Here is a 19,393-nt window from a genome sequence, read left to right as displayed (position 1 = left end):
TTGGAAATTACCCAGCGCAGTTCATAGCCCTGTATTGTAAGGTAAATTTTATTATTTTTATTCGCATGCGCGTAGTTAAGTCACGTGTCTGAGATGTTAACATGAATTTGTTTCAATCTTTTTGTGATTCGTCAACACCAGTTGAACCAGATTTGTAATATTCAATTTCTCGTATAATGGATTGCACATCTTTATCAATAATGTAAGAGATTTTCAGAATATAATTTTCCAGTCAACAAAAAAGGGAGGAATAATTTCCTTAAGCCATTACCAGTCCCGATCCAGTCATTTATTTAAATTTAAAGATTGCAGAAATTTTCTCAGATCGTAGTCATGTGTTCTTTAGTAACCACACGACCAGCTGTGTCAATAAGCAAAGTCAGTTTTTCTAATGATTCAGATCTCAGACAAATGTTGTCCAGTATTAGTAGATAGACCAGCATTGCACTAAGCTGTGCCATTCACGAGCAGATATATGGACAGCGTATTCGGCGACACCATAATGAGGCAAGAATTTTTCAGTTTGATTAAACTGATTTCACAGGGCCATGACGTAGCGCTGCTTACGTCAAAATTTATCAGTTTTCATGAGTTAAGATATTAACAAAAAAATTCATTTTTATTATTTTATATGGGAAGGTTACAAGTTGTTTTCAACAGAAAATATGAATGTTGGCTTTATGGTTAACTTTGTAATCCTGCCTGTTCGTATGTTAAACCCATGCGAAACACTGTCATTAAAACTATTGTCCTCACAGATTTGGCAGTTGGAAAGATATCTCTCATACCCAGTATAATAATGATTCAAACCGATTTACTCATTCATTTTGAGTTTCATTCCCAATCAAGGTTCCATTAGCAATAACAATAAATAAGGTCAGTGAGAGCGGGGAGGAGAAAAAGGATAGAGAAGGGGGGGGGGAGGAAATGGTTATAAAGAAGGGGAAGGAGCATATGGACGGAGAGATGAGGGACGAGGAGATGGATAGAGGGAGTGTGGGATGAGAGGTGTACAGGGAGTGGGGGGGGGGAGGTGGTGAACGAAGATAGAGGTGCACCGGAGGAGGGGGGGGGGGGAGGGTTGAGAAGGAGATGGGCAAAGGGACAGGGGAAGAGGACAGGGATAGAGACAGGGGGGAGAAGGAGATACGGACGTATATCCTATTCCCATACATATTTAACAATTGCGAAGCACTGCTGGATTCGCTAGTTAATATATACAATCTCCACTGACCATTATTCTTAACTGACCCTCATTTTCTACCCTGTAGTATGCAGGGTAATTGTGGTCAGAAGGTGTTGGGAAGGCAGCAGTGGGAAGATGTAATGTGGTGCGAGGTACCGATGACAGATGGTTTGATCGGTACGGGTATCGTGAGAAAGATCGCTTAAATTGCGGCCTTTCTCCGCGATTGGCTGTTGCGTAGGGTAGCTGCGCGCCAAAATGATAATCTTCAGTTATTAATATTAGAAAAACTAAACAGCGTATTCACTTGCATTTCATTTTAAAGCAGCAGAAGAAGAAACAATTGCTAAACGAAAAGGCAGACGAAGCACTTAGCTGATTTTTATAATGCGCCTAACTTGGATAGCGGGCAAAGTGGTTCGGCTGTAAGATCAGAGATGGTTCGGCAATCCTGGAACACAGACATGTTTCCTGCCGCGGTTGGCATAAATTAAGACTTTGTTAGCAATGCATGAGATAAATGTGAGAGATGGACTAGCAGTCTTGGAGGACGGACATGTTGTCTGCCGCCCTCTGCATCAGGTTAAGATTTCATTGTAGTTCGATCCACGAACGATGGCCGATCGCGCACGTCGAGGCACGGACGGGAATGGCATTGTTGACGTTTCCAAACGACAGTTGCGGTATGCGCATGTGCCTGCTTTCCGCTTGAAGGAAACGTATATCCTGCAAATTATATTTCTCGCTTGCTTTTATCACTTACCACCAACATCAGCGATGACAACTCGCAACAAATGACACAGAAATTCACTAATAACTAGCTACGATCACGTTTAATGGTCGCATTAGCTACAGCTTTCAGAGCAGAGCGCCCACGATACTGCTGAACACTCATTGGCTATCGCAGTGCGCGTGACGTAGGTGCGCAGAACAAGCCTAAACTCGAATGAAATTTTCACTCTACAGCGGAGTGTGCGCTGATATGAAACTTCCTGGCAGATTAAAACTGTATGCCGGACCGAGACTCGAACTCGGGACCTTTGCCTTTCGCGGGCATGTGCTCTACCATCTGAGCTACCCAAGCCCGACTCACGCCCCGTCCTCACAGCTTTGGAAGGTAGGAGACGAGGTGCTGTCGAAATTAAAGCTGTGAGGACGGGGCGTTAGTCGTGCTTGGGTAGCTCAGATGGCAGAGCATTTGCCCGCGAAAGGCAAAGGTCCCGAGTTCGAGTCTCTGTCCGGCACACAGTTTTAATGTGCCAGGAAGTTTCAAGCCGAAACTCGACCACAATCGTTCGTGACTCCAACTGTAACAATGTGTGGTTATGTGGATATGTAAGTGAGAACAATCTGATAGTAATTACGCAGATACGCGGTTCATTGTTTTGTTTTGATGAAAGTATGAAGAGTGGAGATTATTTGTGACTCATAAAGTGGGGTATAATTGTGCAGTTTCTCGTATTACGCTAATAAAAGGCGAGTGGAATCCTGTATAAATAGACTAATTGGAAATTAAATTATTTCTAAAATATCAAGTCCTCGCTAAGAGTTTATTACAGCCCCAAGATAAGGATTCACTACATACTGCGCAGGGGACGACAACTTTAGAAGACTGCAGGTTGGTCAACATTAATTACAACTTATGCATTCCACCCAGGGCGGTGCAAGCAAATAGGCACCTCGCGCGTACTGCAGCCTTAGTACAAATGACATCAATGACACGTCATCTGTGGTAACACAGAGGTGGTATGAAGCAGAAAAATTTTCAAGGGAAGGCGTTTACTATATGCACATAAAGGGCGATAATTATACAACTATGTGAAAAACAAGTTTATTTGTCACAAATTATGGCGTGCACACACTTTATTCAACACGTAAACGTCCCTACAGATACTCGGATTTAGATAATGCCATGTTTTTTGTGCTTGCCATCATTGGCGATGATATGGCGCAGACGAATAGCGAAATTTTGCATGACTCGCTGAAATGTCAGAACAAAGACACTGTCGATGACCTCCTGAATGGCTGTTTGCAGCTCAGCAGTGGTTTTGGGTTATTGCTGTACACATTGTCTTTAATATGGCCCAACAAAAAGGAGTCGCATGTGTTTAGATCTGGAGAATATTGCGGCCAATCGAGACCCATGCCAGTGGCCTCTGGGAATCCCAGAGCCAGAATGCGGTGCCCAAAGTGCTACTCCAGGATATCAAACACTCTCCTGCTTCGATGGTGTCTTGAATGAACCGCATCTTGACGAAATCAGCGTCACTTTGGATAATGGGGATGAAATCATCTTCCAAAACCTTCACGTTCCATTCGGTAGTCACGGTGCCATCAAGGAATATCGTACCGATTATTCTGTGACTGGACATCGCACATCCGTCGAGGGTGAAGAGACTTCTCGCTTAGGGAATGCGGATTCGCAGTCCCCCAAATGCGCCCATATTGCTTTTTGACGAACCCATCCAAATGAAAGTAGGCTTCGTCGCTAAACGAAACCATACAGCGCATACTAATTCCCAGCATGCTCCGCCTCCAACCAAGCAGTTTGAACTTCCTAACGCAAACCATTCAGAAGTTATGACGATTTTATTTCATATAGTTCAATAATTGTCACCCTGTATGTATCACCCCCTCTTTAAACTCGCCATAATCTACCTCATCTACTAGCCGGCCGGAGTGGCCGAGGGGTTCTAGGCGCTACAGTCTGGAACCGCGGTACCGCTGCGGTCGCAGGTTCGAATCCTGCCTCGGGCATGGATTTGTATGATGTTCTTATGTTAGTTAGGTCTAAGCAGTTCTAAGTTCTAGGGGACTGGTGCCCTCAGAAGTTAAGTCCCATGGTGCTCAGAGCCATTTGAACCATTTACCTCATCTATTGTACTGTCTCATCATTAAATTTCATCTCACATGTATTCACATATCAGAAAATTACGTACGTTCCCCATCACTCTCCACTGACCATCGTTCTCCACCCTGTAAGCTGACCATTAACATTATGACACTTGACATCCATCACAGAACAATCTGAGTCTCCGATGCCAGAACACCAAGTGTGGTGGGCAGATCAAAGTATTAAAGGCAGGTTGGTTTGTGGGATTAAAAGGACCAGACTGCTACGGTCATCGGTCCCTTTTTCCAAAAACTAAAAACACTCACAGGGAATAAAAAACGAACAACAGAAAAGACGGCAGACGACACAGGACAAGAAAGACTCAGACAGAGATCAGATAAAAGGAATGAAAAGCACACAGAGTGTGACAGTGGTTGGCCGACCATAGAGATAAAAGGAAAAGCCAACCACCGAGAGACACATTAAAAACTCAGACTAAAATCGTAGCCAAAGGCCAGAATCAACAAAATAACATAACCAACACTCAGATTAAATGGTAAAACCCCCTGCCCGAATAAAACGCAAAACCAAGCCTGCCATAGCAGGGTCATCACTTAAAAGGGCAGGGAGCGTATCAGGCAGCGCAAATGTCTGCCTGAGCACAGCTAAAAGCGGACAGGACAATAAAATGTGCACCACCGTCGTTGCCGTTTGTTGGTCGCAACAAGAAACTCGAGCATAAGGCATCAATTATTTTATTTTGCATTTTGAAATTTTGTAGAATAGCATGTAAAGCAAAACTCATCTTTGGCTACCACATATTTCTAATTTGTTAGTTACATTACATACGCAACAATTGCTTTTTCACTATTTATGATAGAGTATGTTTTCTACATGTTCTCATATTCCCTAACAATTCCATACAGTTTCCAATAAAATTTCCTGATGCATGAACATTGTTTTTAAAATAAAGAATGAAAAGTTAGTTGGGACGATTTTTAACTTTGGGCCATTTCACGCGGTACAGGTGAAGGTTACGTTTTTTCTTAAGTGCGTGTGTGTGTTTGTTTTGCTGTCGTACTTTCGATTTAATTTTTAACAAAGAATTCAAATCGTTTGGATACTTTTGATCGTAGTGGAATATTCAGGTTATTCGGATACTTTTGAAGACAAGGAAAAATACCTGTTCTGGGGCTACATTTCTACTAAAATACAATTTTGTGATTTATTTAAAATACGCGTGATTATAATTATTTAAATCATGAATGCCATACCTAGGCTTCGTCGATTACGACTAGTGGAACTGGCTGGAACTGGGCCAGCCAGTGTGGCCGAGCGGTTGTAGGCGCTTGTCTGGAACCGCGCGAACTCTACGGTCGCAGGTTCGAATCCTGCCTTGGGCACGGATGTGTGTGATGTCCTTAGGTCAGTTAGTTTTAAGTAGTTCTATGTTCTCGGGGACTGATGACCTCAGATGTTAAGTCTCATAGTGCTCAGAGTGGGGGAGGGGAAGGACTGGGCTTAAAAACCACAACCGGATAGTTCCACACCATAGACTTCTTTAATTTCGTTTTCATTTCGCATTAGTACACCTGGGTTATTTCCGCCATTTTGGACTTCGATTGGCAAGAGAGAGTTGAGAGGGGGAAACGGTGTCTGGCTTATCACATGATGATGAGGACATCGTTGATAAGGAAGACCTGGCTTGCGACATCATCGATGATTGCATCGCAAAGATCAAAGGCCCTGTAGATATACTACTGATCTGATATTGTTAATGTGAGCTTCAGCCTCAGAGAATCCTTGGATCAACGCATACGTTCACAGTAGAAGAGCGTGCACTCAAGTAATACTTGTACAGCGACATTTGAGAAGGCTAGACACTACATGCAACAGCGGAGTCTTAAATAGTGGAACTTAGTATACTTTTGACGATATACACCTGAAGGTGGCCAGAAGACTTCGTGTCAAAATATCGTGTGTCCGCAGCTCGTGGTCGTGCGGTAGCGTCCTCGCTTCCCGCGCCCGGGTTCCCGGGTTCGATTCCCGGCGGGGTCAGGGATTTTCTCTGCCTCGTGATGACTGGGTGTCGTGTGATGTCCTTAGGTTAGTTAGGTTTAAGTAGTTCTAAGTTCTAGGGGACTGATGACCATAGATGTTAAGTCCCATAGTGCTCAGGGCCATTTGAACCATCAAAATATCGTGGCAGTTCGACTAAAATTTCATGGAACCTGCCAAGAATAGCAGAAAAGTCTCAGTAATGGAGTGCTGCACCAAAGTGAAACAGGCAACGGATGTCTAACGAGACAGACTCATTTGACAGGCTCGAGTAGACGACCACGTGGTACGAAAGATTTTTGAGACAGGTGAAATACCGTCCCACATCAAGAAAAATTTAATAATTCCTATTATAATAAAGGCCGGTACTGACAGGTGTGAATTATACAAACTATCAGTTTAGTTATTGCTACAAAATGCTGACTCAAATTATTTACAGAAGTCTGGAATGACTGGTAGAAGCTAAGTTTGAGGAAGATCCGTTTGGGTTGCTAAGGAATGTGGGAACATGTGAAGCAATGCTAACCCAGCAACTTATCTTTGAAGACAGACCGAATAAATGCAAACATTAGTATATTTAGGGAAAGCTTTTGACGATGTTAACTGGAATACACTCTTGTAATTTATGGAGGCAGAGAGATAAAATACAGAGAGTGAAAGATTATCTACAACTTACACAGAAATGAAACTGAAGTTAAAAAAGTCGAGGGACAATTGAAAGAGAAAGGAATGAGACAGGGTTGCAGCCTCTCCCTCACTTTATTCTGCGACCCAGGAGATGTTAGGAAAGGGAGTAAATGGAATGGGAGATCAGTTGAATGAAATGGATAATGTATTGAAAATAGGTTACAAGATGAATATCATCAAAATCAAAACAAGTGTGATGGAATATAGATGAATTAAATTAGGAGATGATGACGAAATTAGATTAGGAAATGAGGCACTAAAAATAGTCGATGAGTTTGGCTATTTGGGTAGCGAAACAACGGACGATGGCAGACATAAAAGAGATATGGCGGCCGGCATGGCAAGACAAGCATTTATGGAAAAGAGGTCTTTGGTAGTAACGAATAAAGATTTAAGTGTTTGGTAGTCTTTTCTGCTGGTGTTTGTCTGAATTACGAGGGTCACTCCAAAAGAAATGCACACTATTTTTTTAAAATCCATCTTTTATTCTATATGTTTGAAAGTTTTACACTGTGTAGATACAACCTTTAGAAACAATATTTTAATTTCTCCATATAATTTCCATCCCTCTCAAGTATCTTACGCCTGTACGCCCGCACGGTAAAATTCTGAACCAACCTGTTGGAGCCACTGTTTGGCAGCGAGCACAAGGGAGTCATCATCTTCAAACCTTGTTCCACGAAGAGAGTCTTTCAGTTTCCCAAAGAGATGATAGTCACATGGAGCCAGGTCAGGACGGTAAGGCGGGTATTTCAGTGTTATCTTTCCGAGTTTTGTGATCACTTCCATGGCTTTTTGACTGACATGTGGTCGTGCATTGTCGTGCAACAGAAAAACATCCTGCTTTTGCCGATGTGGTCGAACACGACTCAGTCGAGCTTGAAGTTTCTTCAGTGTCGTCACATATGCACCAGAATTTATGGTGGTTCCACTTGGCATGGTGCCCACAAGCAAGAGTCCTTCGGAATCGAAAAAACACCGTAGACATAACTTTTCCAGCAGAAGGTGTGGTTTTGATTTTTTTTCTCTTTGGTGAATTTTCATGATGCCAATCCATTGATTGCCTCTTTGTCTCTGGTGAAAAATGATGGAGCCATGTTTTACCACCTGTCACAATCCTTCCAAGAAATACATCTTCACCATTCTCGTACTGTTCCAAAAGTTCGCTGCATTCCGTTTTTCTTGTTTCTTTGTGAGCTACTGTCAAAATCCTGGGAACTCACCTGGCACAAACCTTTTTTAACGCCAACAGTTTCAGTATTCTGCAAACACTTCCTTCCCCTATCCCAACGTAGCGTGACAATTCGTTCACTGTGAAGCGCCTGTCAGCAGTCACCAATTCGTTAACTCTCTGCAGATTGTCTGGAGTGTGTGCAGTACGAGGCCTGCCGCTGCAAGGACAATCCTCAATATTGCCGTATTGCCGTGCCCGCTTTCATGACGTACCTGCATGCCCACCGACTAACTGTACTGCGATCGACAGCACCATCTCCATACATCTTTTTCAACCTCTTGTGGATGTTTCACACTGTCTCGTTTTTACAACACATGAATTCTATGACTTCACGTTGCTTCTGACGAACGTCAAGTGTAGCAGCCATCTTGAAGACGTGCTGTGACGGCACCACTCACGGGAACAGGTTGAACTAAGTTTGAAAACAAGCGGGAAGGATGTATCTACACACTGTAAAACTTTCACACATGCAGAATGAAAACTGTATTTTTACAAAAATAGTGTGCATTTCTTTTGGAGTGACCCCCGTATAACCTTGTATAGACGTGAAACTTGGACGATAAATAGTTCAGACTAGAAGCGGACTGCAGTTAGAGCACTGCATTCACCTTTCCAAACCGCGTGAGTGGCACTCACTCGCCATCCAAGTTATTCTGTCACCCTCGCTATCACCACTCGCCAGCGCTTGGCCTCTCCCACGTGGCTAAGCCACGCCCCAATTGACTAGGAAGCTCAGAGAAAGCACTTCGAGGCTGCGAACGCTGAAACTTGGCTGCCTCTGCGCATCCGTGTGAGACCTGAAACTCTGCTCAAAAATCTTATTCTAATGGAGGATCATGCTGCGGCCGCTGTGACCGAGCGCTTCTAGAACCTTCAGTCCGGAACCGCGCTGCTGCTACGGTCGCAGGTTCGAATCCTGCCTCGGGCATGGACGTTTATGACGTCCTACCGTGCACGTCGCGCAGCCAGCTGAGTCTTAGACGAGTTAAATGTCGACCATATTCACAATTTCCGCCATACCGTACGAATTTTAATCCCTCTCTCTCACCCACCATTAAGGATGGCGGTTATCTCTGAAACAACGGTTTTTTTTTTTATTATTATTTCGGTTTCTTTCCACGCCGGTTTATCCTGACTGTTAAATTCTCTCAAAATAACCGGTTTCTGAAATAACCAATTTTCGGTTTTTGTTGCTATTATTTCGTGTGATGAACGTAGAAATCGAACGAAGATTGAAAAATTGTGACTATCTCTGTTCCAATATACAGAGATTCAAAATATTACATTAAATAGGCAAATAAAAGAAAACTTTGCCTGTCTACCGTCCAATGCTTTTCTCGAATACTACAAGAAATCATTAGTATTTTCCTGTTGATTCTAATTTTTTGAAACTCTGCTCAAAAATCTTATTCTAATGGAAGATCATGCTGCGGCCGCTGTGGCCGAGCGCTTCTAGAACCTTCAGTCCGGAACCGCGCTGCTGCTACGGTCGCAGGTTCGAATCCTGCCTCGGGCATGGACGTTTATGACGTCCTAATGTTAGTTAGATTTAGGTAGTTCTAAGTCTAGAGGACTGATGATTTCAGATGTTAAGTCCCATAGTGCTTAGAGCCATTTTTTGAGGATCATGCTGCTATTTGGGCATTACGAATAGTCAGTGCTATAGAGTGAAAACTGACGTTGATGAACTCCATTTTTCGGTTAATTTGTTCGTTTTGGCTACAAGCAGATGAAGGAGTGTTATGTAGGCACAGACAGCAGATCAGCTATTTCGTATTTTATTTGTACCCTGTACTATGAATGAATTGTTCTAAAAGTTTTAAATTATAATTGTTACCATAATTTCTTTCCACTTTTATTATTCTACAGAAATGGCAGACATGTTTAACCTTTTAAAGCAAGTGAAGCATTGATCTTCATTGCTGCATCACTTCTTAAAAATATTTGCATCACTTCTTAAAAATATACCCAGCGACGACAGTGAGAAACTACCGTACAGAGCAGGTGGTACCAGGTCTTGCACACTGCACGTACAGGCGTACCTTAAGCCATGACACACGGCAACAGGAACATTACTGTCTCAGCAATGCTGTACCAATTCTTATGCCATGTATTTTTGCTCGTTTCCGTCGATATTGTTATTAAAATGGGACTGAGCTCTTTTCCCATGTTCTATAACACCGCAATATTTCAAACTAATGCAATTTTTCGAATAATAATTACTCTATTAAAAAAAAGGTTTATTTAAAAACGAAAAATTTTAGCACGGCTGCTATGGCACCCAATGCCGAAAAATACCGGTTGTTCAGAACTAAAATACAAGTGGTTGGGTTTAACCGTTTGGTTTTTCTTATCTCTGCACCATAGCCGGGTGAACATTACACAGATCGGGCATGCACCGATAGCGCTACAACAGAAGCTTTTAAAATGTGGTGCTACATGAGAATGTTGAAGATTACATTGCTTGATCGGGTAACTTATGAAGAGACACTGAATCAGACTGAAGAGAAAAGAAATTTACGTGGTAACGTAACTAAAATAAGGGCCCGGTTGACAGGATACATTATCAGTCACCGAGGGCTTATCAATTCGGCAATGGAAGGAAGGGTGAATGGTAAAAATTGTAGAAAGAGACCAAGACTTGAATACAGTAAGCAGGTTCAAATGGATGTAGGATAGTCATGCAGAGTGAAGAGGCTTGCATGAGACAGGAATAGTGTGGACAGTTCTACCAGATCGATCTTCTGACTGAAGACTACAACAAACACAGGAATCCATACATATTACTATGTGTTGTTGTGGTCTTCATTCCTGAGACTGGTTTGATGCAGCTCTCCATGCTACCCTATCCTGTGCAAGCTTCTTCATCTCCCAGTACTTACTGCAACCCACATCCTTCTGAATCTGCTTAGTGTATTCAACTCTTGGTCTCCCTCTACGATTTTTACCCTCCACGCTGCCCTCCAATGCTAAATTTGTGATCCCTTGATGCCTCAGAACATGTCCTACCAACCGGTCCCTTCCTTTCGTCAAGTTGTGCCACATACTTCTCTTCTCCCCAATTCTATTCAATACTTCATCATTAGTTATGTGGTCTACCCATCTAATCTTCAGCATTCTTCTGTAGCACCACATTTCGAAAGCTTCTATTCTCTTCTTGTCCAAACTATTTATCGTCCATGTTTCACTTCCATACATGGCTACACTCCATACAAATACTCTCAGAAACGACTTCCTGACACTTAAATCAATACTTGATGTTAACAAATTTCTCTTCTTCAGAAACGCTTTCCTTGCCATTGCCAGTCTACATTTTATATCCTCTCTACTTTGACCATCATCAGTTATTTTGCTCCCCAAATAGCAAAACTCCTTTACTACTTTAAGTGCCTCATTTTCTAATCTAATTCCCTCAGCATCACCCGACTTAATTCGACTTCATTCCATTATCCTCGTTTTGCTTATGTTGACGTTCATCTTATATCCTCCTTTCAACCCTCTGTCCATTCCGTTCAACTGCTCTTCCAAATCCTTTGCTGTCTCTGACAGAATTACAATGTCATCGGCGAACCTCAAAGTTTTTATTTCTTCTCCATGGATTTTAATACCTACTCCGAACTTTTCTTTTGTTTCCTTTACTGCTTGCTCAATATACAGATTGAATAACATCGGGGAGAGGCTACAACCGTGTCTCACTCTCTTCCCAACCACTGCTTTCCTTTCGTGCCCCTCGACTCTTATAACAGCCATCTGGTTTCTGTACAAATTGTAAATCGCCTTTCGCTCCCTGTATTTTACCCGTGCCATCTTTAGAATTTGAAAGAGAGTATTCCAGTCAACATTGTCAAAAACTTTTTCTAAGTCTACAAATGCTAGAAACGTAGGTTTGCCTTTCCTTAATCTTTCTTCTAAGATAAGTCGTAAGGTCAGTATTGCCTCACGTGTTCCAATATTTCTACGGAATCCAAACTGATCTTCCCCGAGGTCGGCTTCTACCAGTTTTTCCATTCGTCTGTAAAGAATTCGCGTTAGTATTTTGCAGCTGTGAGTTATTAAACTGATAGTTCGGTAATTTTCACATCTGTCAACATCTGCTTTCTTTGGGATTGGAATTATTATATTCTTCTTGAAGTCTGAGGGTATTTCGCCTGTCTCATACATCTTGCTCACCAGATGGTAGAGTTTTGTCAGGACTGGCTCTCCCAAGGCCATTAGTAGTTCTAATGGAATGTTGTCTACTCCCGGGGCCTTGTTTCGACTCAGGTCTTTCAGTGCTCTGTCAAACTCTTCACGCAGTATCCTATCTCCCATTTCGTCTTCATCTACATTCTCTTCTGTTTCCACAATATTGTCCTCAAGTACGTCGCCCTTGTATAGACCCTCTATATACTCCTTCCACCTTTCTGCTCTCCCTTCTTTGCTTAGAACTGGGTTGCCATCTGAGCTCTTGATATTCATACAAGTGGTTCTCTTCTCTCCAAAGGTCTCTTTAATTTTCCTGTAGGCAGTATCTATCTTACCCCTAGTGAGATAAGCCTCTACATCCTTACATGTGTCCTCTAGCCATCCCTGCTTAGCCATTTTGCACTTCCTGTCGATCACATTTTTGAGACGTCTGTATTCCTTCTTGCCTGCTTCATTTACTGAATTTTTATATTTTCTCCTTTCGTCAGTTAAGTTCAATATTTCTTCTGTTACCCAAGGAGTTCTACTAGCCCTCGTCTTTTTACCTACTTGATCCTCTGCTGCCTTCACTACTTCATCCCTCAGAGCTACCCATTCATCTTCTACTGTACTTCTTTCCCCCATTCCTGTCAATTGTTCCCTTATGCTCTCCCTGAAACTCTGTACAATCTCTGGTTCTTTCAGTTTATCCAGGTCCCATCTCGTTAAATTCCCACCTGTTTGCAGTTTCTTCAGTTTTAATCTACAGTTCATAACCAATAGATTGTAGTCAGAGTCCACATCTGCCCCTGGAAATGTCTTACAATTTAAAACCTGGTTCCTAAATCTCTGTCTTACCATTATATAATCTATCTGATACCTTCTAGTATCTCCAGGATTCTTCCATGTATACAACCTTCTTTCATGATTCTTGAACCAAGTGTTAGCTATGATTAAGTTATGCTCTGTACAAAACTCTACCAGGCGGCTTCCTCTTTCATTTCTTAGCCCCAATCCATATTCACCTATTATGTTTCCTTCTCTCACTTTTCCTATTCGCGAATTCCAGTCACCCATGACTATTAAATTTTCGTCTCCCTTCACTACCTGAATAATTTCTTTTATCTCGTCACACATTTCTTCAATTTCTTCTTCATCTGCAGAGCTAGTTGGCATATAAACTTGTACTACTGTAGTAGGCGTGGGCTTCGTGTCTATCTTGGCCACAATAATCCCTTCACTGTGCTGTTTGTAGTAGCTAACCCGCAGTCCTATTTTTTTATTCATTATTAAACCTACTCCTGCATTACCCCTATTTGATTTGTGTTTATAACCCTGTATTCACCTGACCAAAAGTCTTGTTCCTCCTGCCACCGAACTTCGCTAATTCCCACTATATCTAACTTTAACCTATCCATTGCCCTTTTTAAATTTTCTAACCTACCTGCCCGGTTAAGGGATCTGACATTCCACGCTCCCATCCGTAGAACGCCAGTTTTCTTTTTCCTGATAACGACGTCCTCTTGAGTAGTCCCCGCCCGGAGATCCGAATGGGAGACTATTTTACCTCCGGAATATTTTACCCAAGAGGACGCCACTATCATTTAACCATACAGTAAAGCTGCATGCCCTCGGGAGAAATTACGGCCGTAGTTTCCCCTTGCTTTCAGCCGTTCGCAGTACCAGGACAGTAAAGCGCTAAATGGTTCGGAAGTCAGTCGCAATGATGTTTATTGCATATCTAGATTTCGGTCACTGTGCGGTCATCTTCAGAGGAGTAAATTTAAGTTATAACATTAAAAACATTTGTATACGCGCATAGTCTAGTTGGAACTATTTTTGATCTTACATCTACCACACTGAAGATAGCCACACAGTGACCGAAATCCAGATATGTAAGAAACATCACTACGACAGATTGCTGTACCCTTTACCACTCGAAATGAATACAGTCGGTGGACACAACTGTTTCCCTATGGGATCAAACCATATAAAAATATATGAACGTATACGCGTGCACCTGTGTGTGTGTGTGTGTGTGTGTGTGTGTGTGTTTTCCACATGTGCTCGTAAACCACTGAACCGATTTCCACCAAACTTGGTACACATATCCTTTGCTGTGAGGCAACAATAGCTGTGGGATTAAGAACCACGTACCCTACCAAAGTATGGAGATATGACGTCATAAGCAATCAGATGCGTGAAAAATTGCATCACTTTTAAATTTATTACGACTGTATTGCTAACTCTATGAGCAATAAAGTTTGCAGACAGTATCCACATACGCCGCTAAATGCACCTATAAAATTATATCATTGTATCACACACAGTTCAGAAGATAAGACGTCATGAACACTGAGATGCGTAAAAAATACGGTATCATGCACAAAGCTTTAATAAGTACGTTTATCTTTACTAACAAGACACTCCTACAGTCCCTGTAACATGGCAGCGCTTTTGACAGCTTTCGACTGAGAACTATAAACGGCTGTAGGCGAAAACAATCGCCATCTATAGAGCTATGTAGAGGCGTTGCCGAAGACGTTTACACACGAAGCTGCTGCGCCCAGCTTACAAAAATTGTCCGGGATATTACACTACAAAAACAGTTAATTTTTTGTTTTCGAGAAAATTGTCAAAATGAATGCCCGTGGAATGCCGGGTTTTCAGCTAGTGAAATAGGCTGAGGAGCCAAAGAAATTGGTACACCTGCCTAATATCGTGTAAGGCCTACGCGAAAACGTATAAGTGCCGCAACACAACGTGGCATGCATTCGACTAATGCCTGAAGTAGTGCTGGAGGGATTTGACACCACGAATCCTGCAGGGCTGTCCATAAATCCGTAAGAGTACGAGAAGATGGAGATATCTTCTGAGCAGCGTGTTGCAAGGCATCCCAGATATGCTCAATAATGTCCATGTCTGGGGAGTTTGGCGGCCAGCGGAAGAGTTTAAACTCAGATGAGTGTTTCTGGAGCCACTCTGTAGCAATTCTGGACGTGTGGGGTGTCACATTGTCCTGCTCCAATTGCCCAAGTCCGTCGGAATGCACGATGGACATGAATCGATGCAGGTGATCAGACAGGATGCTTACGTACGTGTCACCTTTCAGAGTCGTATATAGACGTATCAGGGATCCCACATCACTCGAACTGCACACGCCCCACACCATTACAGAGCTTCCACCAGCTTGATCAGCCCCCTGCTGACATGCAGGGTCCATGGATTCGTGAGGTTATCTCCATACCCGTACACGTCCATCTGCTCGATACAATTTGAAACGAGACTCATGTTTCCAATCATCAGCAGCCCAATATCGATGTTGACAGGCCCAGGCGAGGCGTAAAGATTTGTTTTGTCCAGCCATCAAGGGTACACGAGTGGGCCTTCGGCTCCGAAAGCACGTATCGAAAATGTTTCTTGAATCGTTCGCACACTGGCACTGATTGAAATCTGCAGCAATTTGTGGAAGGGTTGCACTTCTGTCACGTTGAAGGATTCTCTTCAGTCGTCGTTGGTCCCGTTCTTGCAGGATCTTTTTTCGGCCGCAACGATGTCGGAGATTTGATGTTTTACCAGATTCGGGTTATTCACGGTACAATCGTGAAATGGTTGTACGGGAAAATCCGCACTTCATCGCTACCTCGTGGATGCTGTCTCCCATCGCTCGTGCGCCGATTACAACCATCGTTCAAACTCACTTAAATCTTGATAACCTGCCACTGTAGCAGCAGTACCCGATCTAACAACTGCGACAGATACTTGTTGGCTTATGTACGTGTTGCCGACCGCAGCGCCGTATTCTGCCTGTTTACAAATATCTGTATTTGAATCTTTCTTTCTTTCTTTCACTTGCACCTTTGTCCCGCAATGGTCGCAGGGTCGGCGTGGTTACAACGAATTGGCAAGGTCGTTTTAAAGGGGTGGCCAGGTGCCCTTCCTGCCGCCACCCCATACCCCCCAGGACGGAATCAGTGTACCCCAGATGTCTGCGTCTAGCGTAAACCATGATATAGTGCAGAAGTGTTACAAATGTCTGCGTGTCGTGTAACTGAGGCGGGATGTGGGAACCAGACCGCTATTCACCTTGCGGGATGTGGAAAACCGCCTAAAAACCACATCCAGGCATCCAGGCATCCAGGCTGGCCGACACACCGGCCCACGTCGTATATCTGCAGGGCGGATTCGATCCGGGGCCGGCGCGCCTACCCGAGTCCAGGAAGCAGCGCATTAGCGCTCTCGGCTAACCTGGCGGGTATATCTCTGTATTTGAATACGTGTGCCTATATCAGTTTCTTTGGTGCTCCAGTGTATAACGAAATCTTGAACTGCAAAGAAGGGCATTTTTGACTATACCTGAAATCCAGGATCCATTGAATTTCCTTGCTTTGTAGTAGCCGGACAAGATGTTCTTCATGGTGGCGACCTCCTCCCTGACGCGAACGCCGAGTGCGCCGCTGAGCAGAGACGATGTGACGACGATGATGACCAGCACCACGACGCCGACCGCCGCGGCCAGTGCGATCGTCCGCCAGTCGCGGCGCCACTGCTGCAGCATCAGGATCTCCTGCGGAGCAAGCAGCGGCTGTCGCAAATAACTGACGGAAACTGGACGAGTATTCAGCGAAGTAGGCATTCGTTTGGACAAGCTATCTGATACAGTTATTAACTCATGGCAAGTACAAGCTACCATTTGAGCTTAAAATTTTCGTAAATCTGTAGTCAACAGCCATTCAATAGCAGCACGGACATCAGCTGCTTCTGCGTAAATACTTTTACTTAACTTCACTCTAATACTCATTGTTTGTGGTTGTGGAAATAATACTGTTTTTGGAGGTACTAGGAAAGACACGCACTCGTCCGCAGCTCGTGGTCGTGCGGTAGCGTTCTCGCTTCCCGCGCCCGGGTTCCCGTGTTCGATTCCCGGTGGCGTCAGGTATTTTCTCTGCCTCGTGATGACTGGGTGTTGTGTGATGTCCTTAGGTTAGTTAAGTTTAAGTAGTTCTAAGTTCTAGGCGACTGATGACCATAGATGTTAATTCCCATAGTGCTCAGAGCCATTTGAACCAAAGACACGCACTGAATCTGCTCAATTAAATCCAAATTTATTATTTCGTCATTTTAAATGCTCTGCAGTTTTCTTTGTAAAACTAACTTAGTTTCATTCAAATCTGATGATTATTTTTCGAGATACTGATGGTTTTACAATACGTTCCCTGTCGAATGTTACGCCTAATTTCGCATTACTGTACAGTGAGATAACAAAAGTGATGAGATAGCTAGCTACACACATACAGATGGCGGTAGAATCGCGTACACAAGGTGCGAAAGGGCAGTGCGTTGTCGGAATTGTCATTTGTACTCAGGCGAGTCATATGAAAAGCTTTCCGACGATGTAATGGCCGCGTGACGGGAATTAGCAGACTTTGAACGCGGAATGGTAGTTGCAGCTAGAAGCATGGGACATTACATTTCGGAAATAGTTAGGGAATTCAATATTGCGAGAACCGCAGAGTCAAGAGTGTGCCGCGAATACCAAATTTCAGGCATTACCTCTCACCATGGACAACGCAGTGGCCGAAGTCTTCACGACGGAGAGCACTGTCGTTAGCATAGAGCTGTCAGTGTTAACAGATGGGCAGTTCTGCTTGAAAAAACCGCAGAAATCAAAGAGGGTCACACGACGAATGTATCCATTAGGATATCGCCTGCAACGTTTGTCCTGGGCTCGTGATAATTTCGGTTGGACTCTACACAAGTGGGAAACTGTGACCTGGTTAGACGAGTCTTGATTTCAGTTCGTAAGAGCTGATGGTAGGGTTCAAGTGTGGCGGAGACCCCACGAAGCCATGGATCCTGGTTGTCAGCAAGGCGCTGTGTAGGCTGGTGGTGCTTCCATAATGGTGTGAGCTTTATTTACATGGAATGGACTGGTGCCTCTGGTCCAACTGAACCGATTATTGACTCGGAATGGTTTGGTGTGGGCTGTGTTTTCATGGAATGGACTGGGTCCTCTGGTCCAACTTAACCGATTGTAAGGTGGCTACAATTTCGCACCTTACAAGCACTCATCCACATACTTTGCGGTGAACTACAACCACAATTAGATATCATTTGATAGGTTGTACATCGTATATATGAATATTTAAAGGAGACTGACATTGTCACGTAGGCCTTGTAAATAATTGTTAACGCTTATTGTATGAAAGGTGACGGAGTGTCTTTATTATAAAAACGGCGTAATGAATGATTGCCTATACTAGTAGAGGTTGGAACGCCAGTGGAGATGAAACGGCAAGCAGAACTCAAGCTCTGGATAGAAGGCCCGCACAGGTGTTGGTCCTCCTTAAACACAGGAAGTAGCTAGACGGACGTCGTGGCACCTGAGCTCTGGAGCACAATGGGGTGACGGCCGGCTGCCATTGTAGTAGGGGCCGGAAGGATAACTGGATAATACTTCCGAACGCTGAAAATCTTGGACGCAGGTGAGAGGAACGAAGAAGCAGCACCTCGGAAACCACGCAGGCTGGGTTGTTTCCAAGGATTTTTACTCAGAAGCGTACCATTACACGAGTATAGATTTTTCCTCGCAAACTTTCCGCGCTGGACGACAAAAGACGAAAATATGGTTGGTCGGCGTTCGGAAGAATCTGTAGAGAGGGAGAATATTCCGCGGTTTCGGGAATATGATTCGTTTTCGGAATTACGAGGTTGGGGAGCCGAGCCTTGCTGGGAAGCCAGGGGTGGAGAGACGAGGTCTTCCGTTGTGAGTGCCCGTGTGTGACGGTCGCTCGATATCAGCTTTGTTGGTACAGACGGACTTGCTGCCTTTGCTCTCAGGAGAGTTTATAGTTAGAACGGTTAGGCACTGTTCTGTTGCGAACCTATACGATTCTGGACTTCACCTCCGGGTTGGAAGTCGTCGTTGAGTACGCAGCGTTCAGTAATTAAGAGCACTTCAGCTGCCTATACTTACGTTGAGACGTTATCTGAACTCCGTCCTCGTGGCTGGGAGTTCGCATTTCTCGTCTGTAGAACACAGAGAGGAGAAGACAGTATTAGAGTATATTAGTCAGAGGACCGCCTTCTGCCGTCCTAGTGTTTGAAAGAGTTTATTTGTGGCTGGAGTTCTTCCATCGTCGCAGACGAGTACAAGAACCATCACTTCGACGCAGCGGATGCAGTACATCGGTGATATCGCAAAATTGCTTCGGCTTATTAGGGCTATAAA

At 43.7% G+C, this 19,393-nt stretch overlaps 1 protein-coding gene across 1 annotated transcript in view; it reads right to left on the bottom strand.

Moving 5' to 3' along the window:
• The window catches only part of LOC124615872 (venom dipeptidyl peptidase 4-like), a 259,563-nt gene that overhangs the window by 127,093 nt on the left and 113,077 nt on the right, over positions 1 to 19,393 (bottom strand). Inside the window, exon 2 of the mRNA XM_047144037.1 lies at positions 16,519 to 16,729. Coding sequence (XP_046999993.1) covers positions 16,519 to 16,729 — 211 coding nt within the window. The remainder of the gene's footprint in view (positions 1 to 16,518; positions 16,730 to 19,393) is intronic.

Source organism: Schistocerca americana, chromosome 5 (assembly GCF_021461395.2).
Source record: "Schistocerca americana isolate TAMUIC-IGC-003095 chromosome 5, iqSchAmer2.1, whole genome shotgun sequence".
NCBI lineage: Eukaryota > Metazoa > Arthropoda > Insecta > Orthoptera > Acrididae > Schistocerca > Schistocerca americana.
The sequence above is the reverse complement of the archived record's forward strand: the minus strand, read 5'-3'. Positions and strand labels throughout refer to the sequence as shown.